The 24,605-nt window shown below is 44.5% G+C and overlaps 6 protein-coding genes across 8 annotated transcripts; 3 read left to right on the top strand and 3 right to left on the bottom strand.

Moving 5' to 3' along the window:
• Positions 1-80: 80 nt before the first annotated feature.
• LOC147190555 (uncharacterized) lies at positions 81-3,597 on the bottom strand. Of its 2 annotated transcripts, none has more exons than XM_086137430.1 (2): positions 3,533-3,597; positions 81-2,671 (listed from the first exon to the last, which is right to left on the bottom strand). In XM_086137430.1, the coding sequence occupies exon 2, from the start codon at positions 2,640-2,642 to the stop codon at positions 1,758-1,760; it is 885 nt and encodes a 294-aa protein (XP_085993556.1). In that variant the 5' UTR covers positions 2,643-2,671; positions 3,533-3,597; the 3' UTR covers positions 81-1,757. The 2 variants fall into 2 exon arrangements, with proteins under 2 accessions (XP_085993556.1, XP_085993557.1); XM_086137431.1 differs by lacking the exon at positions 3,533-3,597 and adding an exon at positions 2,755-2,893.
• Positions 3,598-5,539: 1,942 nt separating this feature from the next.
• Positions 5,540-12,245, top strand: laptm4b (lysosomal protein transmembrane 4 beta). The gene is made up of 7 exons (XM_086137079.1): positions 5,540-5,930; positions 6,824-6,941; positions 7,817-7,890; positions 7,958-8,080; positions 8,278-8,376; positions 9,394-9,489; positions 10,956-12,245. The coding sequence occupies exons 1-7, from the start codon at positions 5,838-5,840 to the stop codon at positions 11,028-11,030; spliced, it is 678 nt and encodes a 225-aa protein (XP_085993205.1). The 5' UTR covers positions 5,540-5,837; the 3' UTR covers positions 11,031-12,245.
• Positions 12,246-12,371: 126 nt separating this feature from the next.
• rpl30 (ribosomal protein L30) lies at positions 12,372-13,874 on the bottom strand. Its single transcript, XM_086137082.1, has 5 exons — positions 13,791-13,874; positions 13,635-13,686; positions 13,194-13,339; positions 12,838-12,968; positions 12,372-12,481 (listed from the first exon to the last, which is right to left on the bottom strand). Exons 2-5 carry the CDS (start codon positions 13,653-13,655, stop codon positions 12,429-12,431), a joined length of 351 nt encoding a protein of 116 aa, XP_085993208.1. The 5' UTR covers positions 13,656-13,686; positions 13,791-13,874; the 3' UTR covers positions 12,372-12,428.
• Positions 13,875-14,464: 590 nt separating this feature from the next.
• LOC147190552 (uncharacterized) lies at positions 14,465-18,013 on the top strand. Its single transcript, XM_086137085.1, has 5 exons — positions 14,465-14,666; positions 14,807-15,102; positions 16,318-16,533; positions 16,958-17,020; positions 17,426-18,013. The coding sequence occupies exons 2-5, from the start codon at positions 15,012-15,014 to the stop codon at positions 17,437-17,439; spliced, it is 384 nt and encodes a 127-aa protein (XP_085993211.1). The 5' UTR covers positions 14,465-14,666; positions 14,807-15,011; the 3' UTR covers positions 17,440-18,013.
• Position 18,014: 1 nt separating this feature from the next.
• Positions 18,015-21,060, bottom strand: rida (reactive intermediate imine deaminase A). 2 transcript variants are annotated; one of them, XM_086137083.1, is made up of 6 exons: positions 20,892-21,060; positions 19,498-19,603; positions 19,341-19,395; positions 19,205-19,273; positions 18,525-18,580; positions 18,015-18,413 (listed from the first exon to the last, which is right to left on the bottom strand). In XM_086137083.1, exons 1-6 carry the CDS (start codon positions 20,954-20,956, stop codon positions 18,357-18,359), a joined length of 408 nt encoding a protein of 135 aa, XP_085993209.1. In that variant the 5' UTR covers positions 20,957-21,060; the 3' UTR covers positions 18,015-18,356. The 2 variants fall into 2 exon arrangements, with proteins under 2 accessions (XP_085993209.1, XP_085993210.1); XM_086137084.1 differs by lacking the exon at positions 20,892-21,060 and adding an exon at positions 20,676-20,826.
• A 421-nt stretch (positions 21,061-21,481) lies between these two features.
• Positions 21,482-24,516, top strand: mrpl9 (mitochondrial ribosomal protein L9). The gene is made up of 7 exons (XM_086137078.1): positions 21,482-21,758; positions 22,630-22,789; positions 22,862-22,986; positions 23,070-23,123; positions 23,471-23,572; positions 23,677-23,760; positions 23,838-24,516. The coding sequence occupies exons 1-7, from the start codon at positions 21,678-21,680 to the stop codon at positions 24,039-24,041; spliced, it is 810 nt and encodes a 269-aa protein (XP_085993204.1). The 5' UTR covers positions 21,482-21,677; the 3' UTR covers positions 24,042-24,516.
• The last annotated feature ends 89 nt before the right edge of the window (positions 24,517-24,605 follow it).

Raw genomic sequence — 24,605 nt, 5'->3', positions numbered from 1 at the left:
CATGTGTTCCATACACACACACACACACACACACACACACAGTCGAGTAGTCAGCACCATAAATAAATTTACAAAGCAAATGAGAAGAGTGCTATTTTATTTTATGTATTAGTTTTTTCCAGCACGCCCAACATTTTGCTTCCTATACAGTACAGGTAGGAAAAGATGAAGTTTCGATGCCAAAGCAACTCTTGGAACAAGCGGAAGCTTTTGCAGAAATTTGAAAAGAAAAACAGTCGATCATGTCAGATTGTAAACTTGTCTGCCCCGCTGACATGTGGAGAGAACCTGACATGCAGTTGGTCCTCGAAGGTGATGAGATGACACGGTTTCTACTAAAAGGTGACAGCTTGGCTTCCTGTGGCGGTTGGTTTTTTCTTCTTATTTTACACTTCCGTTGCTGTTTGATCTTAATCCTTGGCACGAATATATATAGACCCGTCAATGAATTTCTGCTCTGGACACACTGTCCGTACCAGGACTGGGCAAACAATAGAAAAAAATAATACACTGTGCATTTTAATAAACCACGTTCAGAACTTAAACACAACATGATGACAACACTGTGAGAACATCATGCTCGTTAATATGTGCTCATTCCGCAGCTCTGCTTGCCTTTCGGCTTTGACAAAACGGTGCTTCAGATGCCGCCACCAAAGCGCTTCTTTCGCTCCGGGTGTGCGGCCACCCTACCCGATCATCTGACTGGGTAAGAAAGTTGTGGTTATTATGCTAATTAGCCCCACTGTGATGTCAGAATTCGGCAAAAGCTAAGACTGCTCACTCGCGTACACACATTGTCAGAAATAGGCAGACTACTTGGTTGTTTAATTTCACACTTGCTGGGTAGCAGGCACTCCAGACACACATTTTTTCCCATACAGGATATTTTTTTTTAAAGTCATTTTTACATCGGTCCTCTTGTGACCAAAAATGTTTGACTTCAGTCCACTCAGTGGCAATAATGTCCATTAAAATGAGGTTAAAAACCACCCATCACAGTTTCAAAGTCCAGTAAGATTTTGTCAAGTGCTTTTGGATGACTTCATCACTGTTTACAAATTCCTTTACAGTATGCTCCATTCAGCCCCCCCACAAAAAAAAACAACAGACTTCTCAAAAAACACCTTTTAAACAATCTGTAAATGATTTTATACACAAAATGTAAGCATATAATCTGTAGAAAATACTGTGTAGGGTAGTGCCTGTGCACCTGCATGTGGCTTTAAGAGGCGGGTCTAGGTGGGGTGGCGTGTGACAACAGCGAGTCTGCACGTAAGTGTCTGGACGTGAGCTGTGGCTCACAGCAGCTTAGGTGTGGGTGTGCTTGTGTGTTACTATCAGCGTTTGATCAACAGCTGATAGCTGGCTGTGGCTCTCCTTTCCCGCATGCAATGCCATTCCACTATGTGTACAGTATAAACCCATTAATTAAAAAAAACAAAACTATTTTAATTAATCAGAATTGCAATATAGTGGGATGCTAACGATAAATCGCATCGGAGCAATGTATACCAAGAACTTGTTTTATTGTCCCTGTCAGGCAGGTTATACTTGTATTGCATGCATACACATACAGCATGCAGGTGCGTGTGTGTGTGTGTGTGTGTGTGTGTGTGAGTTTTGCAGGCCGCGTCAAATGTTCTTCTTGGAATATGCCAGATTTTGGACACCCCTTTCACTAATCACAACCACAACATACAGAATATATGTCGGAAGGGAGAATAGTAGTTGTAGGAGTAACCATCTTAGCGAGTTCACTTGGTGCTGCTGTTCTCCCCAACACATTTGTGCTTCTTCACCTGGAACTTAAAGGGGAAGCGTTTGTCACACACGCTGCAGCTGAAGGGTTTCTCGCCCGTGTGTCGGCGCTTGTGCTTGCCCAGCGTGGAGCTGTCGCTGAAGCTGGCATTGCAAACGGAGCAGGTGAAGGGTTTTTCTCCGGTGTGCGTCCGCGTGTGTTTGATCAGATCACCGTTAGAGTAGAAGCGTTTGCCACAAAACAGGCAAGAAAAAGGTTTCACGCCCGTGTGAATGTGTGAGTGTTTGACTAAATGCGAGTGGTGGAAGAAGCGCTTGCCACAAACCGGGCAGCTGAATGGTTTCTCTCCGGTGTGGATCCTGGTGTGGGAGCGCAAGCGGTCCCTGGTGGCAAACATTTTGCTGCAAATGGTGCAGTGGAAGGGTTTGTCGCCCGTGTGGACGCTCAAGTGTCGGGACAAGTGGACGCGCTGATTGAAGGTTTTGCAGCAAAACGGGCAGACGAATGGCTTCCCGCTCGGGTGGCGCTCGCGTCGCGCGCCGTTGAAGCCCGAGAATCTGCTCCCGGTCGTCATCACATCAGATGCGGTCTTTGCGGCAAGAAAGTCCAACGTGGCTCGCTGCGAGCGAGTGACACGAGCCAAATGGCTGTGATGTTGCACTTCCACGCGAGGGTCTATGTCCGCTTGGGCTTCGCCCTTCTCCCCGGGCGACTGGTCGTGGCTTTCCTCGTCCTCTTCGCTCTTGACAATGACGCTGGTCACCTGGAACTGGGCAGCGTCGACGCGCTCCTCCTGTTGCTCGGCCTTTTGACTGCTACACACGTCCTCCTCCAACTCCACTTTGATGTGGGGAAGGTTGGACTCCTTCTGCTCCATCATGGAGTTCCACTCCTGCCTGGCAGCAAGATCTGAAGGACACAAAAAGTGGACATTTTGAATTGCGACCCGCAGTTCACCACTGACCACGTCACCGCATGATGGGATCCGTCACCTCCTTTAGGTTCTGTCAAGGTTTTCCACTGAGAAATCAGGGACATCGGGTAGATTTGGAGCGCGTTTGTTGCCCAGGCAGAATCGGATGAAGCTCCCCTGCTCCGTCCCCAGTGCTTGCTATTCAGTCCATGCGGTTTCATGGCTCATTTGAATAATTCTGTTAATAATTTAATGATTGCGTTTATATGCATGCTTTAACGAAAGAAACATTTTGTTTCCTTTGGAATAATTAAAACATGGTTTCAGATTGATGTGGCAGGTCGGGGTGTTATTTGGCGATTTCCTTTGAAGGCCATATCGCCCAGACCTCGAGTCAGTGATTTTATGATGACAAAGTAGCATTTGACATCTGCTCACTTGCTGCCGCTGGTGATCGAACCCTGACTAGCGAAGTCTCGTCGTTTGCGTTGGGGCTGGTTCTTCTCTTTTGTTCAACACAGCTCGTACTCTGTCAACGTTCTTTCCAGCGCTACAAATATCTCCCCAACGGCACTGTTAAGTCACCAACCCTCGAGGCATTGGGACTTGACACATTTTCAACACGGTGCCCCTGCTGGCGCCGCCGATCGGCTGCTTTTAGCATGCGTGGCTAACTTCCGCGTCTCTTTGTTTACAGCTAGCACACTAAAGCTAATTCAAACAAACGCCGCGGCTGTCGCGGAGTTTAGGGAGACAACGACCCGCGGTGCTTTTGCGTCTTTTAATTGCCACATATAAGTCATGAAAGGACGGCAAACGTGGTCATAAATAAAGAAGGTAAACAGTTTGACACTCACACTGGCTCTGCTTAGCGACGTGATGCTAACTTCCGTTTTTTTCTTCTTCAATTGTGCCATTCGGCCGACCAATCCCCCACCGTAACCTTACTGCCCCTTCTGGAGCCAGTAGGTTACTACATGCCAACGAGAAGAGGACCAAGCTCTTGCCTAACATCACAAATAACAGAAAGCAGTTTACACACACACTAAAAAAAATCATCCAAAATGAAACTTTCTTTGTATACACTTGTGAAACAGCACAATCAGATCACCACGCAGAGATTATTGATAAATTATATAAAGATAAAAATATAAATCGCAAGCGAAATGTAGCTCAATGTGAAAGATCAAAAATAGCATTTCTTTTGCTATTATATGTTAAATTGCTCCATGTACAGCACTTTGTATGCAGCAATGGCTGTTTGAAAGTGCTCTATAAATACAGTTGAGTTGAGCATTTCTTTTTAGCAAAAATACCCATTGACCAATTATTTCTTTCACATCTCATTCTATACATAGGCGATGCTGGAATCGGCCCTTTTTTGTGCTATATGGTTATCAGGACTTTTACCTCTTTGCCTTGAAAACGAAAAACCCAGTTTATCTCGTTGATCTGAAATCTCAACTAGGAGATTTTGCAACGATTTTCTGTGCACCGAAATCCATATTTAATAGTGTCAACTGCTGAGTGGACTACTTTCATTGAGGTTTCCCACAGCTCAAGAGCTTATAATAGTTTGTTGTTTTTGGTTTTAATTGTGGCTACACAGGAAAATCCCCTCATGTCAGCTCAGCACCATGCATGTTAAAGGTCCACCCACGCTGGAGCTTAGCAGCATGTCCTCGCCAGTCCATCTGTCGGCCTTCATCCAGGGTTTGCCCAGAGACAGTCAAGCTGCATGCACTCTGATTTGACATCCGGCCCATATTTTTGCCTTGTTTGCTGATTCCATCCCTTACGAGTCCCTTCTTATTCCATTTTTTTATCATTGTTTTTATTTATTCACAGCGACTTAAATTGTTATACACGTGAATCGTATTTGCATTATTCATAAAATGCAAGGGCTTTTATGAAAAAGTAACTTACAATATTTCACTTGACAACCCAGAAAAAAAAAAAGATACATTTTCTTATGAAGCGATTATCTACACCAGGCATGTCCAGCTCCGGGCCTGATTCAGGTGATCAGCTCATCAGCCACCTCTGAAGCAGCATTTGAACATCCTGATTATTTGAATCAGGTGTTACACCTGGGGGAGCTGGAAAACAGGCAGGACAGCGACCCTTGAGGACCAACTTTGGACACCCCTGATCTACACTATGCGGTATCCAAGGCTCGTTACAAAGTCTCATTCATTCATTTATTTGAAGCTCTATCTATCTATTGAACAATGTTCAATTGATGCTGTAGCACCTTCCTTTGAAAAGGGTTTCCTTTTTAAATTTAAAATGGCTTAGTCTGAGTTCCAGGATCCCTCAGCAAGCATATCCTGGCCAACAGCAGAATCCATTTTTGTTTTTGTTGCTTCGGTTCAGCAAATGTATCTGTATTGTGTTGTAAGAGCTAGCTAGCGCAAAGCGACATAATTCTGTTTGCTTCAAAATAATTATGAAAATTTCTATCAATAACCATCATTATTTGTGTCTAAAAAAATGCGGAAAATAATGACAAATTAATGAATGAACTCAGTGAACTTATGAATTTCATTTGGGGTGAATCAGAGGCATTTAAATAGGTGGTAGGTGTGTACTGACACCCATTTAACATGGTCTGGATGTAGTTGGTTCATTGTAAGCATAAACACTCGCATCCCCAGATTCTGCTGTAACTGTAACTAAGTATACTGTAGATTAATTTGTGTCTTTTTTCTTTACATCACAGAAATCTGGCATTTCGACAGGGGTGTGTAGACTTTTTTATAACTAGTGTTACTGCAGTACAAAAAACATACACGTCTTGACACCCCTCCCCCCACATTAAAATCGTTTAGAAAAGGTAAACGTGGGCTCAATGAATCATTTGTATTACCCCATCGTGTTTGTATGCAAAAAAAAAAAAAGAAAAAGAAATCCACGTCTGGTCACATGATTGTGGGACGAGGCAGATGAGATGAAGGGACTCTCATCATTTCTCTGTGCGGCCCAGGAGGCGAAAATCTATCTCGCTCGACATACGTTCGATGTGACAACAAGCTCCACTTTCTGTGCTGTACTCGCCATTGTGCTTTTGAAAACATATCATCGGAGCTCAACGGCGGGCCACCCCCTGCAGCATTCATGTAAATTGGTGCTTGTTTCGGTTCTCGAGAGGAACATTTGAGGATGATTTCGCCGTGGGACCGTTGGTACTCGACGAGTTGCTGCCTCTGCTGCCATGTCCGGACGGGCACCATTATTTTGGGCATTTGGTACATGGTAAGTGCTCTTGTTTTTTATTTTTTAAAAGCACCTCAACTGAAGCAAACCGGCCGACTTTATCGACATGTTTTTTTGCGCGTCACGTGCCGATGGATTTGAGTTCAGCTAGCTAGCAAAGAACCTCATTTGGTTTTTACTCTGAAATGATGCTTGCCTAGGTTTTTTTCAGTTAGTTGACATTTGTAAATATGATGGAACGTTTTGAAGAAACGTAATTGTAACGCCTGATATCGGCTGAATAATGTGTCAAAGATGTCTCGAAAAATATCTTGTTACGTCGAGATAAAAATGTTGACAGGAGGGAATACGACGGATAATTTTTCTTCTCATACCAGCGGCCAGTCGTTTCGTGCTGTTTGTCCTACATGTGCACTTGGGTTAAATTTAGCACCGATGCTTTTGTACTAACCTGAGCTTTTAAACATAGTAGTACACCTCTTAAGCCTGCTAAATCCCTGCCTGGGCTTTTGTAAGGGTTTATGCTATACCCCCTACCTCTGTACTCAGAATGGTTTTAATTCATGTGTCTGGACTTGCACCTTAAAATAGCAGTTTTAAAAATCATGTTTTGGTTTGTTTGTTTTGAGACTTCCATAGATTAAAGCACATCCTCGCTGAGTTGTTTCCACTAACAACAGGGCTGCAAACAGATAAAGTGAGGGACGCTAAGGCTAAAAGCTATAAAAATAATTGTGCAATCAATTAAAAAATGTGGATTTTTACGCTGGAAAATTGTTGACGTTTTATTTGAATGCCGTAATGCATTCCTTGCGTCCATTTGGCTGATGTCGAAAATTGCGATCATATAGCAATAACATGATTATTTCATCAGACTGCCAACTGCTACCAGTAAACAAAAACCGAAATAAACAAATCTTTCTTCCCTGCAGCTCATCAATGCAGTTGTGCTACTCATCCTGTTGTCGGCCCTCAATGACCCCGTGCAGTACCGCTACCACCTCACCAGCTCCGAGCTGGGCACCGACATTGATGTTATGGATGATGCCAGTGAGTGCAAACACACAATTAGTCTCCAGTTTTCATCTCGTAAAGTGTGTCGTTTTGTGTTCAAATGGGAGACGGGAAGATAATAACGGAAGCAGAAAATAGTCGGAATCCTGGTCAGACAAGACTAAAACAATCCAGCTCTCTGGGTGAAAGAGACTTCTGCCAAGATGGATGAATACTTTGGATTCTCTGCCAGAATGACAGAAAGTAAACAAGAACAAGGCAAGGCAATAACTTCAACATTGCTGCTAATCCTGACCAAACCAAAACATGCAGCTTGTCACGTCTTGGCTACATTTAACAAATCCCGTCATGGGATCTGTCAATGGATTGGTCAGTCATTCAAGATGGACGCCATAATCCCAGATGAGGGAGGGGGGGGGGCTTTGCTTGACCATCATGGGCACCCGAGGAGATGCTCATCCAGCTGTATCCAAGATGAAAGCAATATTGTGATGATGATAGTGGTGGTGGTGGGGCTCTTTAGTTTAGCGATGGAAAACACAAACAAGGTGACTCATTACAAGCGCTCTGGTGGAAAGAAAGCTCGCTGAACAGAATCCAAGGATTTACCCTCTGTGTGACATTTTTTCACAAATAAAATAATAATAATACAAAAGTATATCATGAGTATTATGGACTAGCCCCGCAATTCGGACCCATAGGCAGTTTTACTCGGCAACATGCAGGCCCCAGCCTATCCCGGCCGTCTTCGGGCAGTAGGCGGGGGACACCCCGAACCGGTTGCCAGCCAATTGCAGGGCACACGGAGACGAACGGGATTTTGTCCATGTCATCTAAATCGGAAAGACGTAGACGACCAGGCGGGGGGATGATGCTAAACTTAACTTCGAACCCATTTTTTTTCCCTTCAGATATCTGCATAGCAACGGCTATATCTCTCCTCATGATTCTCATATGCGGCATGGCGACATACGGTGCTTACAAGGTGAGTTCGCACCCACTTCCCCATCCCAGTATCCTCGGTTTCACCTCATTTGAATTTCCCCTCGCAGCAACACGGCGCGTGGATCATTCCGTTCTTCTGCTACCAAATCTTCGACTTTGCCCTCAACACGCTGGTGGCCGTCAGCGTGGTGGTATACCCCAACACGGTGCAGGACTACCTCCAGCAGCTGGTGAGTCACAAACCGTCGCCGTTGACTTGCTTGAGTTTTGCCAGTGTAACTTGGAACTTGCTTGAAACGCGAACGTTCTGACTCGAGGCTAATTCAGGACTGATGTGAACGACTCCCACCTCTGTTGTTTGACATTCGGGAAGACTGGGCGCAAATGCTTTATTTAATTTTTATTTTTTGTTCCTCTTCCCTTGCAGCCGGAGACCTTCCCTTATAAAGAGGACATGATGTCTGCCAATCATATGTGCCTCGTTTTCGCAGTCCTCCTCTTCATTGGCGGCATCCTCTCCTTCAAGGTAACTTCAGATGCCGCTCCATCCAAACTCACTGGCCACCTCATTTCACTTCACCGACTGGCACCTCGAAACATTTTCTTTGAGGAATCCCACTTTGACAAAAGCGACGACGCTCGCTTTTAGTCAGGACTGTCGGAGAAGAAGCCCCTTTGATTTTGGCCCCTTTGATGGCTGCGAATCAGTGTCCCCCCCCCCCCAAAAATGGCCTAGGGGCTTTTGTCGATACTTGCTCAGAGGAAGAAGGACCACTTTCCTTTTCCTCACTTTTCGAAAAGAGGGGACGATTTGGAGGGGAAATTGGACCGGCTCGCGGACCCGGCACGCCGCTCCGTCTTTTCACACGCAAACACAATGAGCCGGCTGTTCGCTTGCCAAGTCCCACCTCGGCGCTACCGACGCCTGATGAGCTGTGGGCTGAAGGAGCGCAGCAAGAAAACAAGACGCTCAACCAACAAAAGAATCGCAAGTCACATTTGGGCAAAAGGACTCCCACTCCGTAGCAAAATGCGGCTACTAGAATGAATTAAAAAAATAACAGAACTGATTCACTCAGTCAACCAACATCTCATCCGCAAAGTGTGAAACACTTTGCTCAAGAGGATAACGTAGCGATGTCCGCTTTCAAATGGAGGGAGTCGAAGCAAAAATGATTCGGAGCAGTGGCCGTTTCTGGCACGCGCGGGTTGCCGAGATCCTTTTCCATTGGCATCGTGACGTGAAACTCGTGTGCTTTTGTGCAGTATGGGAAAAGATTCTGCTCGTGAGAATTTGCATCATGTGTGATCTCTTTGCGCTGAGATGGCTGTATTTGGGGGAGGCCCGAAGGTAGGCTCGTTCTTGGTCGAAAGTGACCCAGTGCAGCAAAGAAGTAGTTAGTGTTCTCCGAAAAATGCCAGCGGATCGCTCCTGCACTGGGAGGCGGCTCGGCCCGCCACCGATTCGGAGTTCAGAGCCATCACATTTTTTTTTTTTTTTTTGGGACTCCGAGAGTTACAATCCATTCATATGTCTCTCCAGGCCTACCTGATCGGTTGCGTCTGGAACTGCTACAGATACGTGAGCGGCGCAGGCACCACTGAGGTCCTTGTCTATGTCACCGCCAACGACACCACGGTGAGTTCCCAAAAGTTCCCGCGCATACACGCCAAGCCTCGGACTTGTCGAGAAGACAAACATGGACAGGATTATGTGGCAACAACCCAAATGGTAGCAACGTCCGTGTTAGCAACATTCCAAGAGTTCATTAAAATATAGAAGACTTTATTTGGCGCATTAGTACTGATTTGTAGCTGTTTCAATGAACGTGAGCATGGTGCTCGTAGTGGGCGCCGGTGTCTCTGAGGCCGCCTGCATAAATTGGGATTGGATTGGCATGAGGAGAGAGATGAGATTCCGCGTACAGAGTGGAGTTTGTGCGACCGTCGGGTCCTCCCATTAGGCTTTGAGCGCCGTCACACTTTCCATCTGCCGTCTGCGCTAATCCCCAACACTGATACGTAAGACCTTAATCTGCGCTACGCTCGCTCTCGTCACGAAGCTCATCATCACCGCCGTCCGTCGCGCACCACGCTGACCGCTCGCTTAACGTTGTTGCACAAGAACGACAAGTCGGCGAGCTCGTTAAGCAGAGTGAATATGAATGGCCCGCCTTGAAGGAGGGGGGGGGGGGCTTTCGCTATTGGCATTCAAAGGGCATCCGTGGAGGTTTTAATACGCACACATACACCCTCCGTGTGCTCTTTGTATGCGTCCTCTCTTGTCGCGGGCACGTTACGTAACGGTCTGCTTGTCCGCTCCATTTCAAATCCCGGCCGTGATGGGTTCGCAAGGCTTTCCTCCCAGCTGATGTCTCACAATCGCATCCCCTCAAAGCATATTTTCCCCACTCGCCAGAATTAGTAATGGCAGATGATTTATTTATTTAAAAAAAAAAAAACCTCAGTGAGAGACATTTCTTCTCAGGTCACGCCACCAGTCATGCTTGATAACTACAAAACCGCACATTCAATCACATTTTTTTAACATACCATATTCACTTATGTGAATATGTGGGTCTTTGCAGAATGTTCTGGACAATATAGAATATGGGGAATTTTTTTTCCATTTGAAACAAGAGCATGTGTATTTTCTTCCATTTGGGGAGAAAAAGAGGGACTGAGGAACCCCTGGAATGCCAATGTTTTTGACTCGTATCATTTTGGATCCCTTCAACTGATTGGAATTGTTAACATTTAGAATGTGCTCTTTTATTTGCTGAAACAACAAACTCCCCAATACTTTTGGTTGGATTAATAGGCTGTCAAAAACAAGCACATCTCGAAGAACAAGAACTGATCCCTGTGGGACTCCATCAAAAGTTTGAGACATTATGGACGTTTCCAAAGACATATTTTTTTCTCCTTTTTATGTGAAAGAACAGAGAAGTGGACCAATCTTAAAATAGGTTAAAATACATGTCATTGTAATTTTAAAAAGGTCTATGGTACACATTCATTTTTTTTTAAGTTTTGGTTTATTTTTTACTTTTTTGTGGTTTCCCGAGCCCTCGAGGCAACTTTGTGTTCTGTGCTCTATTTCAGGTTCTGCTTCCTCCCTACGAGGAGGTGGTCGCCATCCCAGCTAAGGAGCCCCCTCCCCAGTATGGGGAGCCTTGAGCCCACCCCACAACCTTCTCTGTAATCCCGCCCCTGTACCTCCATCAGTAGCTGTAGCTGAGTCCTGGATGTCGACTCCTGCCGGCATTTCCATTAGCTTAGCGGCGCCTTGAGACAGTATTTCTGTCGCGGTGACGTATGGTCCTCTTCACTCTGCAAGGAGACGGACATGCACTTGGAGTCACCCGCCAATTCTTAACCCTCTGATACTGTGAATCTCCCTCGTGGTTGCTTGTTGAGTTAGGAGCAAGAGCACTTTTTCATCCCCCTCCCTCTTTGAATGTAACGACGGGGTATTTTTAAATTTTTTGTAATAAGTGAGGGGGGGGCGGTGGTCATCGCCGCGAGGAAATCACGCTCTTAAAATTCTTCTGTGCACATTTGAGAGAATTACAGAAAACCGGCGACGTCTTCCTCTTTTGCGTCTTATTTTTCTACCCATTTGATCGAGCTCAGCAGGGCTTCAAGGCATTTTCCTTGAACGACCTGAGAGAACGCTCTTTGTGTGCATCACCGACCTTTTTCCAAGCAAATGATGAATGGGATCTTAGGTGGTGCATTAACGTAGCATGATAGCACAAACCGGTTAGAGCGCCTGAATCAAATTGGTAGTATTTTAACTAAATAGCATTTATGTGTGCAAATAATTTGCTTCTTACATTTAAAAAATGCGGATCTAAGAGCTAATGATTCAAATTTAAAGAAAATCAAAGTGAAATAGCGAAGACACATTTTGCTCCCTTACGAGTCCATCACAGAAAAAAAAAAAAAAGTCCCAGAGTTTGCATTAGTAACTTGTTTCCTTTCTAATATAGGTTATCTTAACATCAGTAAATACTATCCAATTGCCATCAGCATTAAATTCAACCCACAACTCTCAATACAGTAGAGAAAACTTGATTGGCCTAACAACTAGCTGGGCGCCTTCATGAGTGAGGACCACTGCTTTTGCACATGCAATTAGAGTGAACTTGCACTTTAAAGATACAGACATGACATTGCGTGTCATCGTGTCCAAAAAAGGAAAAGCTGCAGAGCTGTTTGATATTCGAAGGCAGCGATGGGAAAGCTCAGCAGTTTTGGCATTAAAGACAAAATGGTGGAAGCTGCGATGACTGATGCCTCAGTTTATAATTGTCAGAAACCCTTTGAAAGTCCTTTATGATCCACTGATGTGTCCCCAATTCTCTTCAATTAAAAAAAACAAACATGTAATGCGGTTGGCTGATTTTTATTTCTTTTCTGCGACACTTTTGGCTGGATTTGACATTGCTGCCCTCATGTGGCCACCTGCGGTGCTTAACCACAATGCGGTTGATTTTAAAAAGACAACAAGGGCAGTTATTGTCAACACCAACTTTATTTATGACAATCGGGGTGAAGGGATGGCGGGGAGGTCTACTGAGGCTGCTGCTGCTGATCAGGCATGCTCCTGATGATGTCAGAATCGCCTGCAAGGAGAAGCAGAGAACAAATAAGTCGGCAAAAACCTCCTCCCACGCCCCTCCCTAAAAGTGCATTCATCTGTTTCACTGTCAAACTGGACAGGTCATGTCATAGATCACACTTTCAGCATTAATTATATAAGGCCGTGAAGACATAAAACTTAAGTATTGCTTAATTATTGTACCGTTACCACTCTTTGCCTCTGACATCAGTGGTACCTTTCTTTGGTAGCATAAACAAAGCCAGTAAGTTGATTTTGAAGCTTTTTTTTTTTTTTTAACTACTGTATTTGTAGCAAAATGTAATGACTGACAACAAGCTAGTGAGTGTTTTACAATACTTTTCCACTGTTTGGACTCACCGGGGTCGATGATAGCAAGCGTGCATACGCGGTAGTATTTGCCGCAGGCGGTGCCCAGTTCAATGTTGTTGCCGCTGTAGTGGTGCACACCAGTTTTGGCCAGCATGGCGTAGTACTCGATCTCAGACTTCCTATAAGAGGGGCACAAAAAGGCGTCATGGGGTAAACAGATGCCTCCCTTCTTTAATCGGGGTCAAGAGTGACCCATTTGCACTCTGTTGCTAAACAATACAGCAGCACTGACCGAGGAGCATCAAAACTCAGACGAATTAGAGGTCAAGAGGTTGACTGGAAGCATTTCGGTAGACTGAACAGTACAAAGCGTTTTTTGAGACACTTGTTTTGGTGGCGTTTACCTGAGAGCCGGGCAGTTGTTGGCCAAGATGACCAGCTTGGCTTTGCCCTGTCGGATCATCTTCTGGGACTGCTTGTAGCCCAGCACGTACTTGCCACTCTTCATCACCAGCTGGAGTCGGGAGTTGATGGACTCCATCGACTTTTTCTGCATTCGAAAAGCACATTACCAAGGGTCAGCGCCAACGTAGCTCGACTGGAATTAGCCACCGTGTTAGCATTAGCTTCAGTGGGCATTTGACAGGCATTCTTGGACTGCGCAAGCCGGCTCACGATACAGGCCCTCATCAATAAGTGGCTACAACTTGACTCCGGGTTTCGCCATTCGTGACGAACATTTGACGGTGTCGTGCTATCATGTTAGCTTAGCGGGCCTAGCCTGGCATTCGCCTCCACGTGAAGCGGCCAGCGCGTGCCGAGAGGAAAAGCTGCCTGCCACTCACCGTCTTCTTGGCGGCCACCATTTTAGCGGTTTCAAGTCCGAAGCCGGCCGACCTACGAGCGACAAGGAAACGGTCAGTGGCGTTCTGTGCGCGTCGACAAAGCAACAAGTGTCACTTTGGGGGTGTTTTATTGGTAAACTTGTGAGAGCTCCTTACTGTGAGCTTATTCCAATATGGCCTCGGAGGGAAAGGAAAGACCAGCATGCTTTGCGGCGCAGTCTGCAAGCGAGCGTGCGCAAAAGGCTCTTGCGCATCTCCTGATGCCGTTCACCCATTTGCACATTTTGAAATGTTGACGTCAGGTCTGTTTTCACGACACATCGCCTTGAATGCATTTCCGAATTGCAATAACTTGTTTATGGAGGTCGACGGTCATTTGTTTTGCTTAATTTCAACTAATACTTTAGGAATTAGCGCTCAAACGCTCTAAAATTTGGAGGATTTTACATTTAGAGTCTAAATGTAAAATTCCCTACGTGAGCATGTGCAGTGGAGTCATTTGTCTCAACCTATTTGGAGCCAACAATTGAGTTAGTTAAATATAGAACCACAAGAATCGAACTAACTTGATGTAAAACATGCAAAAGTGACAAAGGTTTATGGTACAAATAAAAAAATAGCAACAGATGCAAATGCAAACTCGAGGGAGTGAACCGATACTACTGAATCTTCAGAGTCTGACCCAATAGACGTCGGTTAACTGGTCCAACTCATCGGTTGGAGTCCGCATCATTTATGATGAATGCGCTAACTTAAGTCAATCAACCGACTCATCCGAGTCCACTGCGTCTCAACTGAGTCTGCAAAATTGAGTCAACCGGCGATGTCTTTGTGTGCTCATCATCGGCTAGCCAGAGGAATCGTCACATCCTTTTCAGTATCATGAACTGAGATGATTCAAGAGCTCAGACGATTGTTTGACCTCTCCTTTTTTCCTCCCAACAGTCTGTTCAGAGAAGTGTCTTGAAAGGAAAAGAGTCGGATGCTCAATTCAAACTGAAGACTGAAAGTTTTGACCAACAGCAACTTCAGGTAGGAGGTCATTCTGTATACTATGCAGTTTTGTTTTTTTACCCCCTTTCCACACAGTCGTGTCACCACCCAGTGAGGCGGGGCAGCCTCTGCACACGAGCAAGCTGCTGACCACTTGAATAATGTATTTTTGTTGCCAGCCTCCTGGAAACAGCCTGAGTGACAGTCAACAACAAATCCGACCGACACTGACTGCACAGACGTGTGTCACTCATTTGAGTCCACCACCGCAACAGTGGGGGAACCACCCCAAGATGCTTCGCCACGCATGAGGCAAAGGGGCAAAAATCCCAACCTCCAAACTATTTCTTTCCTTGCCGTCCAAGCTTGTTTGGACCGAACAGGATGGGATGTTCCACAAGCTCTCAGACTTTAGCGGTGGACTCGACTAAACCTGGAGTCAAAACAGACGAGAGCAATGGAACCAGCAGCCCAGGTACCAAAACTCTTGAAAGAATAAGCTCTGTTGCTTTTTTTATTTTTTATAACATAATATTCATGCAGAAAGCAACTGCACAAAATGTGGTTTGCTGTGGCGTGTATTAGATGTGGCTATTATTGAGTTACTCACAATACAGCCTAACGACAACAATATTTCATATCATTGAGGCGGGAAAACTCAACATAGCATTTATTTATTTTTCTCAAAATATGTCTCAGTGAACAACAAATGTAATTGAACATTGATGATATTTTTAGAAGCTGGACTTTAATCTCAGTACCTAATGCCGTATCGATTTGATACAGTGTGAGGGCCATGTGTTAGCCCCGAAACGATGTCAATCAAAAGTGTGGATTATTATTGTTGTAAAGCCAGATTTTTACAAGACTATCTTGTAATATTTTTTCAGAAAATGGGATCTACCGAATGTTGTGGTCGGTAGTAAAGGTTGAAAGAAAAAAAAAAAAATCAAAGATTCACCAAGTGGCCAGCGAGAGAGTTTGTTGGTTTCCTCCTCTCTGTGTCAATCATTAAAGAGACGGTGCCATGCAAACATCGAAAAGCATAGCGACACACGCACACGCACACACAGTCAAGTTAAGGTCATGTGTGTGAACATCGCGCTCAAATAAACGGAACGAAGACCATTTAAAGATGGAAAAACAAGTACAAGAATCTTAAAATGAACTCCAAAGTGCACACGGTGCCTAGGATAGGAGTGATGTGCTCTTTCCAACGACCTCCAGTTAGGAGGCCAGCAGCAGTGTTTTGGACCAACTGGAGACGCTTGTGGGAGGACCGTCTGACTCCAAAAGCAAGTGCGTTTCAGTAATCCAGCCGAGGTTTTACACAAGCGTTGGATTAACGTTTCTAAATTCTGTTGCGAAAGGAGGGGCTTCACTTGAGCCAGTTGCCTTAGAAGAAAAGAAAAAAACTGGATTGAACAACACCACCAATTTGCTGGTCCAATGTCAAAATCACTGCCCAATTGAAAAGCACAGTTGAGCCTGTTGGCTTTCGGTAAGACACCAGAGGGGCCCCAGTCTAAAAGGACTGGAGTTTCATCAGCACTTCTACGTCGTCTTTGTATTTGGCTAATATCTGCACTTTGACTTCAGTGTAGCGTGTGAACAATTCTGGCACAATTGCCCAGGAATTATGTCCACACTTTTATGATGCATTTTCCTTCATTTCCGGACACGGCGACAGCCAACGGCAACGTGGCCGAGGAAAGCGGGACCGTTCCTGACCGGACATCGCTCCCCCCACCGCCGTCGGCAGAATCCCGCCACGGAAATGATGAGACGGCGAAAGCAACAGCGCAGGAGGCGCAATTGCAGCTGATGGAGGGCGACGCCGATACCGCCCCCGCCCGACCTCGAGCGGAGGCGGCCGCCAGCCCTCAGATCGCACCTTCACAAAACGGTCAGTGGAAGTTGCAGATGCTGGGCTTTGGGGTGGGAAAACGAGATGAGCCTAAAATGCTCTTGAATCTTTCCAGCGGAACTTCACTCGAACTTGTCCAAACATTTAAGTGTCCGACTGTTCCCTGTTTGAGTCCTTTTTGCCCCACTTGCTGTGCTCGGTCAACGAGGTGAACAGCAACGTTTAAAGTAGGCCTTTGGACTTGCACATTTCCTGCTGTCCGGCATGCGCCATACGTGCGGCTGCACAGGACACGGAAACATTTTCGGTGATTTTTCATTTTATTTTTTTAAGGCGCCGAGGCATGACCTTTTGATCCTTTGTTGTCTTGTGTATTGGAAATTTGCGACCCCTTGTCACGCATTCCTCTGTAGGACGACAATCTCTTTTCACATTGTGTTATTGTGACCTTTACCCAAATTAGCATCAGCTCAAGCAGAAGCCGCAGATTCGACGGAACCAAAACAAGAAACAGAGGAGGCACCAGGTGAGCTCCCTTTTTAGCAGGGCTGAATGATTTTGAAAAATAGTCCAAATGGGATTAAACCCCCCCCCCCCCCCCAATAACCCCTCCCCTCAATATTGTGATTCCAATTTCAGATGCGATCATTTTTTTTCATGGTCCTCTTCCCGATTATTTTTTTTAAAAAACCACAAGCAGTGAATTCATCTGCATTCCAATAAACCGCCGATGTATCGCACTTCAATGTTTATTAGGTGATAAGGTTAGGCTTCCACTGCACGAAAGTCAAAACATCAAGTAATATGAGAGCTATTTCTACATGATATATTTCAAATGTTCCGATATAATTGGATTGGAGTCATTTGATTCCGAACCACGTTGACTTGCAGTACAGTCACTCGGAGTCATATTCTTTCCCCCTCCGCTTAGCTTCAATCGACTGAAATCGGCCACCACACTGTCCACATCCTGTCCAATTGCCAAGATGGGGAAGCTGTGACATCATCAGCGTGTGCCTTCCCGCCCTTTTCACGACAGCACTTCATGATCCATTCGAGAGAGCGCTTTGCATCGCCTGCGACACCACAGCCAAAATGCCAAAAGTTATGAATCGATATGTACGCTCGGACCGAGAAAATAAGTCACCAATGTCGTTGGCCCACTTCAATGGAGAAAGAGACGCCTCTCTGAAATAAAATACTTGCATAAGAAAAAAAAAAGTTCAGGGATTACTGCTGCACCATGCGCTTACTGTAACAGTTTACCTTTTTTTTTTTTTTTACATTTAGGCAATTTGCAGAAATACAACAGGTCAAACAACCATTCATTTGATTGAATATGATATCCTGCGGCATTGTTTAAAGTGATACATCTTAAATCCAATGACAATCAATTCCTTTCTCTTTAACCTTTCTATGTACAGTTGCAAGAAAGTTCTGAGGCATTTTTGAAACCCGTTATTTTAAACGCCATTAAGAGCGATCGACAAAGTGTAATAAAATGACCGGAATCAAAACACTTCTTGCCCAGGTTCTTTTATTTGAGATTGTTATACAGTTGTACTTTTTTTTTTTTTTAACATGAAAAACCTTTACATGAAAGCTACTCATGGCGCAGAGCTACATTATTATTTTTTTCATTGTGTAACTCGCCTAACATTGCACCCCAGTCCAAACAACTGGCAAATTAAGTGCTTTTTCCATTGCGTGGGGTTTTCGATTAAAAGGCCAGTGTTGAAAGTAGTTCAGCGAGTTCAGAGATGGAGTGAAAAAATCAGAAGCCAACCCGCGTAAGTTGTTGGAAGATGTCTCTGGAAAAAAAAAACGTGGTGCTATAACTTGTTGGCAAGATGGCCGCCTAGTCAAGAGTCGGCGATAGGACCGACAACCGCCACCGCCTCGATCTCCACCAGACCACCCTGGAGAGAATTTAAAAAAAAAACAACAACATTTGAACCAAATTGAAATAATGCTCATACAAATTAGTGGAAGTAAAGCTGCGAGTGTAGACGTGTCAAGGGGTTTCTCACACGGGGGAGTGCCGCCACTTGGTAGGCAGCTCTGGCAGGGAAGTTGCTGCTGAAAACTGCAGAAAAGACGGCAAGAGTCAATGATGATTGTGATGAATTATCTAACTTGGCGACAAAATGAAGATTTGAACTAACAAGCCCGGTGCAGGAGACCTGCATGGATCGTTTTTCCTGGCGACACGACGGCAGGCGCCACTTGTTACTAGGCAGACTTCACACGGGATCAAAATTACCTCAGTTGTCGGATGCGTTGGAAGAAAAAATAAATACCTAAAAAATTTACATATCAAAAACAAAATTATAGTGTCACCTGCGTATAGTTAAAAAAAAATCTAAATTCAATGAAAAAATGGTGCCCTATTTTTTTTTCAAGTTAACGCTAATCTTATAGGTCACTGTGCTTTATTTGGTGTTGGAACAGAATCCAGACAACGGAGAGGATGCTGAACTGAGCATTGTGTGTGGTTCTGGTGGAGGTCACGTTACACGGTGACCTCCTGAGTGGCGGTGTCTGCTTACGACTACGTCGTGGGCTCACCGGCTTCCATTTCACCTCTCAGTTGTCTTCTGTTCATTTATACATATAATGAAGATAACTGTCGACCGTAAACGTGCTACTACATACGATATAAATCAAACCGCCCAATCAACCATCATGAACTATAACAGCACTGACTTACATGTCTTGTACACTTCATTGACGCAGTTAAAGTCATTAATGTCCGCCAGCAGGACGGTCGTCTTCACCACTGAAATAGACAAATAGGTTTGTTTCATAAGAAGAAAAAGTCATCACACCGAGACTTGAAATGTTACCGTTAGTGTAGTTGCAGCCTGAAGCTTTCAGGATCTCCCCCATGTTGACCAGAGCCTAAGGAATAACATTTACCAGTCTTTTGCATGTGTACTTCCACTTAAACGCAGAGTATGAGTAGTTTTGCCACCACTGACAATCTATATGTGTACGCATAACCTGTTTGGCCTGAGCCTGCACTCCTCCCTGGACCAGCCCACCAGAGGCCACGTCCATGCCCAGCTGACCAGAGATGTACAAGGTCCTGTCCACCAGCACTGCTTGGCTGAGCAAAAACAAATAGCAAGACTTACTGAAGACGTACTATCATGATTGAGATAACCATTATTTTCGGGTGCACATTTCCCATAATACCCCACCCTCACTAATCCCTCCCATTTATTTCTCAAAGGATCTGTCGCGATGCCACCCAAACAGAAAAGTACCCGTGTCCTGTCCACATCCACCACCTGGCTGAGCAAAAACAAATGGACAGTATGATTAGGATTTCCAAGCAATGCATCCTGTGACCAGGATTTTCAGATTTGAAAAAAGATTTATCATTATAGTTCCATTTAACAATTATTCGCTGCTTTGTGTTGGTCTGTTGTATACAAAGAGAGAAAGAAAGAAAAATGAAAAATGGGAAAAAATGAGGGAAAATAATTCTTTTTCACAGCAAGCTGCAGTATGTGACAATGGCGAACCCAAGCGGACAGCAATGATCCTACCACGAATTGGAAGTTTGTATCACTCAAGCCGCATGGTAAATTGCAGTTTTCCCCTTCCGTGTCATTTTAGCGACTTCGTTGGATCTTTTTTTTTTTTCGTTGTTATCGTTTGGTGCCGTGTAGTGACGTCATGCACATGGGAATTCTAGTATAAGAGCAGCTGTCCCACACAAAAAGTAAACCTAAATAAATTGACCAACTACGGTTTAGGTCAAACCTTACAACGTGGATTATGCAGCATGCGGAATGAACTAAGAAGGCGCGTATACCGGTAGTTTCATCTTTAATATCACTCGAACACAGGCTATAACGTTAGCGATAGGCTAAATTCAACTTCTTCGGTCATGCTCTGGTGGAGAAAATGACCAAAACTAAAAAGGCTTACAGCGAGCGAGTTTGGATAATATGTCTCTTATTCTTATTTCCCGGTTGTTTTGAATGGTGACTAAATGATGTTGTCCTTTAAAAACGATGGCGACGGTTGGTTACCGCCCACAAGTATCCTGATTGGTCCATACACACAACTGCCCTTCGACACGTGTACTCGTTACGAACAAAAACATGACAACAAGAAAGAAACCAATAATATATAAATGTGTTTACAAGCGGCTTTTCCCTGCATCTTACCTGTACATTTCCTGTCTCACCGGAGCTTTTTCCGTGTATGTAATCTGCCTGCGAATCGTCGCCATAAATTTGCGTCACCTGCTGCTCTTCGAAGAAAGTTTGGACTTTGTGGCCTTTTTGCTCCTAATTTCACTTTACAAGCGTCATCGGTTGCGTTCAACGACCGTTAAGACACACCTCTCAGATTTACCCATCAATACAATATTTATTTGTTACCTGTAGGGGCCAATGGCAGCCGGGGCTTTCGCGGTGTTAATAATCTTTCTGATGAGAGTGGACATCTTTCTATTATTCAGGAACTGCTAGTGCGTGGTTGTGTGTGCCAAAGTTGGTCTGACAGGCGAACCTGGAGGAAGCGAGTTTTTATATGGAAACCTGCGTAGAGGCGTGACGGTGAAGGGGAAGGTGAATTCAGAGTACTCTACATTCTTGCGAGGCTTCACCCAAGGGGGCGATAATTGTGAAAACCGTAAATAACATAAGCACATCGCATAATTTATTCATAATAACTAATATATTTAATCAATGTTTCAAATCGCCATGTTAATAATACGAACATTATTTTTTGATTGACGATAATATAAAAGATATTTAAATTATCTCGAAAGTGCAATACATTTAATTCGGGCTATTTTCGGGACTACTCGTTCAGTTGGGATTTTTCGAAAACACTATCATCAATTATCTACTTGCTTTTTACTTACGTTTGGCACGAAAAGCGTATTAGCATTAGAAAAGATTAGGAATTACCACGAATTTATAGTTAGCATAATTGTAGAGAATTTTTTTTCAGTTTAATGCAGTTTTTAATCAGGCAATATTTCGGACCTCTATTATTTCAATAAGGTCCTCACGCTACCATCAGCGTACTTTCCACTCGCTTTTTTAAGCAATAAACGTTTGATGATTTAACAGATTACGAACAAGCGTTTTTTAAAAACACGCGTTTAGGAAGTATTGTGAGGAAACTGATAATTATCGCTCTGTATACGCTCGTTCGACATGTTGAGCTCCGGCCGCCGTGCCCTTCGATATCTGCTCGACCAAATCACTACCCGGGGGTTTTCTGTGACTCCTGTCCAGGTCAGCGTCTGCTTTATTTTAATCTTTTATGTGAATCTTTCATTATGATATGTTTTGCGTAAGACGGATACACGCACACACAGACACGTACACGTGCACATTCAGAAAACTTTATTTATCCCCATGGGGTAATTTGGACTTAACAGGCACGCTCTGCACAAGAAACATGAAAAACAATGACGAACATGGGATACCGTGCAAAGGGCCTGTCGGTACTCGCCGTATGTACAGAGCCCCGAGGTCTTAGTTGAGAAAGTTAACACTAGAGAAGTAGAGGGGGGAAATAAACATGCGCGACTTAACGCACTACTATGCTCTGAAAGCAAAATCCATACATCCATTTTCTGATCCGCTTTATCCTCACAGGGGTAGCAGGGGGGGGGGGGTGCTGGAGCCTATCCCAGCTGTCTTCGGGGAGTAGGCGGGGGACACCCTGAACCGTTTGCCAGCCAATCGCAGAGCACACACAGACGAACAACCATCCAGGCTCACACTCACACCTCGGGACAAATTTGAGTGCTCAATCAGCACCGCAATGCATGTTTTTGGAATGTGGGAGGAAACCGGATTACTCGGAGAAAAACCACGCAGGCCCGAGGAGAATATGCAAACTCCACGCAGGGAGCCTGGAGCTGGAATTGAACCCTGCACCTCTGCACTGTGAGGTCGACGCGCTAACCACTGGATCACCGGGCCTCCCAGAAAGCAAAATATCATCGATAAAAGTCCCGATTTCTTTCATTTTTGGTTGGCGGCCCACTATCACCACCTCAGAGGCATGAACACTGATCGTCTGGAACTGTCATCATTGGATCAGTTCAGATGACTTTTTAATTTTTTGCGTTAGTAAACTGCATATCCGTTTTTCCAGAGCACTGTGGTGGTGGAGCGCTGGTGGCAGGTGCCCCTGTCCAAATTGGGCAGCCCCCCGAGGTTGCACCCCCGCAGGCACCGCATCTACAAGCTGGTGGAGGACACAAAACATGCTCCCAGGGAAAAGATGGAGCTCATCCTCACACAGAATGTCCCCAGTGAGTCTCACCCTCAGCATTCAATACGAAAACAACAAAAATCTTTCTTCAATTTGATCTATTTTCTGACAGAGTTGGGTGGTCGAGGAGAAACGGTGTTTGTCAAAAAGTCAGTGGGGCGGAACAAGCTGCTGGCCCAGGGGCTTGCCGTGTATCCGTCTCCAGAGAACAAGCAGATGTTCGCGGAGGAGTTGAGGGTGCGCCCATGAGAGGGGGCTTCACAGTACTGTTATGTTATGCGATAATTGAACGCTGGCCTCTCTTTTTTTATTGTGTTCAGCTTTTGCGTGAGGGCACCATTGATGAAAGAGTCCAAACCCGAACAGGACAACTGGTAAGTCAGTGTAAAACTAAGGGCACGTTGTCACTGTCAGTGTAATTTAAGATGAGTTTGAAATCATTGTCAGGTGTTTTGGTGACAATCTGTAGTATCCAGTTTATTTGTGGTTTAAGCAATTGAAATAGCCAACTAAACATTTTAGGAGGGGCTGTGACTTCATTTTTTATTTTTATTTTTGGAGGGGGGGGGGGGTTGTGAGGATGGAGGAAAGTCTGTAAAACAATACTATTCATGTAACTCACTTGCACCCCCTAAACACCACTGGATTGCACCATACCTTTTAGTTATTATATATATAATAAAGTGATGATGATGGTGATGATTATGCCTTAAATTCCCAGACAGTGGAGTACCTGAAGCGCTGCAAGCTGAGAATCAACAAAATGCCCTCGGAAGACTTTAAACTGACTAGTGAGGTGGTGAGGAGGCGATTTCTTCAGCAGGTATGTGAAAAAAAGTGTAAAGGTTGCGACATTTCTATACCTAGAGTAGATTTTTGTTTTTAAAAAAGACTAACAGATGTCCTGAATATTATCTTAATTTTTAGCTGATCGTGGTGGTGCCTCCTCATGCCTTGAAGCTTCCATTTGAGCCCATTACAGAGTTGGGCGACTACTGGTGTGATGTAACGGTAAGAAGATTATTGTGACTTCATATCCCCCCCGCCCCACACACACACACACACACACACACTATGTGTTCTTACAGGTGAACGGAATGGACACGGTCCGCGTCCCCATGTCCTTGGTCCCCTACGAGGACCATTCGGCCAGTCATCAGCGCCTACTGAAGGCGCAGCGACGTCAGCAGGCCGCTGAGGACGTGAAGCACCAAATGGAAGAGGAGGGCATGACTGAGACAAGTCAGGTCCATGTGACAGCGCCACCAAGTGACAACCACAAACAGGACTAAGATTAAGATATCCTTTATTTGTCCCACACTGGGGAAATTTACATTTACAACAAAGGACACTAAAAGGACCTCTGTGGATTGTTTTGACATTATTGTCAAAGAACACTTGCGGATCGAGCCATTGTCTCCTTAAAATGGCGGTCACTAACGTAACTTTGATTGTATGTCAAGGTTATTATGGTTAACGAAAACTAACGAAGACCCCAAAACTTGGAGAAAATTTTGAAAAAAATCATTAACAAATTCAGATAAGAAAATGCTTTTAAAAAATGGAAACTGAAATGACATGTTTGATAATTATAGTTGATTATATATTCCATTTTTTTCATTTTGTACTTGACAAACAACTCGTATAAAACATGGAAGCTCAATCATTTTCCCCAAAATAGAAAGTAAGAAACAGCTGCTCAAACAACTCATTGAAACAACATAATAAAAAAAAAAGTTGAAATAAAAAACAAGCTGTTACAACCCCGCTGTGTGTCAGTTGCTATTGCCTTAACTGCGTGACGTTGTAAACGATTGGCGGTGATATTACAAGTGGAGTGTCTAAAGTCAAGTATT

This window comes from Hippocampus guttulatus, chromosome 18, assembly GCF_054856545.1.
Source record: "Hippocampus guttulatus isolate MCC_2025c chromosome 18, RoL_Hgut_1.0, whole genome shotgun sequence".
NCBI classification, from domain to species: domain Eukaryota; kingdom Metazoa; phylum Chordata; class Actinopteri; order Syngnathiformes; family Syngnathidae; genus Hippocampus; species Hippocampus guttulatus.
This window is presented reverse-complemented; position numbering and strand designations above follow the sequence as displayed.

Coding starts and splice junctions, on each gene's coding strand:
- LOC147190555 (XM_086137431.1), bottom strand. CDS start 2,800: ATGTCCCTGATTTCTCAGTGGAAAACCTTGACAGAACCTAAAGGAG. Junction 2,672..2,754: donor CTTGACAGAACCTAAAGGAG/GTGACGGATCCC, acceptor TGTGTCCTTCAG/ATCTTGCTGCCAGGCAGGAG.
- laptm4b (XM_086137079.1), top strand. CDS start 5,838: ATGATTTCGCCGTGGGACCGTTGGTACTCGACGAGTTGCTGCCTCTGC. Junction 5,931..6,823: donor TTTTGGGCATTTGGTACATG/GTAAGTGCTCTT, acceptor TCTTCCCTGCAG/CTCATCAATGCAGTTGTGCT. Junction 8,081..8,277: donor AGGACTACCTCCAGCAGCTG/GTGAGTCACAAA, acceptor CTTCCCTTGCAG/CCGGAGACCTTCCCTTATAA.
- rpl30 (XM_086137082.1), bottom strand. CDS start 13,655: ATGGTGGCCGCCAAGAAGACG. Junction 12,969..13,193: donor AACAACTGCCCGGCTCTCAG/GTAAACGCCACC, acceptor CCCCTCTTATAG/GAAGTCTGAGATCGAGTACT. Junction 12,482..12,837: donor GCTTGCTATCATCGACCCCG/GTGAGTCCAAAC, acceptor TTCTCCTTGCAG/GCGATTCTGACATCATCAGG.
- LOC147190552 (XM_086137085.1), top strand. CDS start 15,012: ATGGGATGTTCCACAAGCTCTCAGACTTTAGCGGTGGACTCGACTAAA. Junction 15,103..16,317: donor CAATGGAACCAGCAGCCCAG/GTACCAAAACTC, acceptor ACACGGCGACAG/CCAACGGCAACGTGGCCGAG. Junction 16,534..16,957: donor GATCGCACCTTCACAAAACG/GTCAGTGGAAGT, acceptor TACCCAAATTAG/CATCAGCTCAAGCAGAAGCC.
- rida (XM_086137083.1), bottom strand. CDS start 20,956: ATGTCCACTCTCATCAGAAAGATTATTAACACCGCGAAAGCCCCGGCT. Junction 19,604..20,891: donor GCTGCCATTGGCCCCTACAG/GTAACAAATAAA, acceptor GTTTTTGCTCAG/CCAAGCAGTGCTGGTGGACA. Junction 19,274..19,340: donor AGGCTGCAACTACACTAACG/GTAACATTTCAA, acceptor TGTCTATTTCAG/TGGTGAAGACGACCGTCCTG.
- mrpl9 (XM_086137078.1), top strand. CDS start 21,678: ATGTTGAGCTCCGGCCGCCGTGCCCTTCGATATCTGCTCGACCAAATC. Junction 21,759..22,629: donor TTTCTGTGACTCCTGTCCAG/GTCAGCGTCTGC, acceptor CCGTTTTTCCAG/AGCACTGTGGTGGTGGAGCG. Junction 22,987..23,069: donor TGTTCGCGGAGGAGTTGAGG/GTGCGCCCATGA, acceptor TATTGTGTTCAG/CTTTTGCGTGAGGGCACCAT.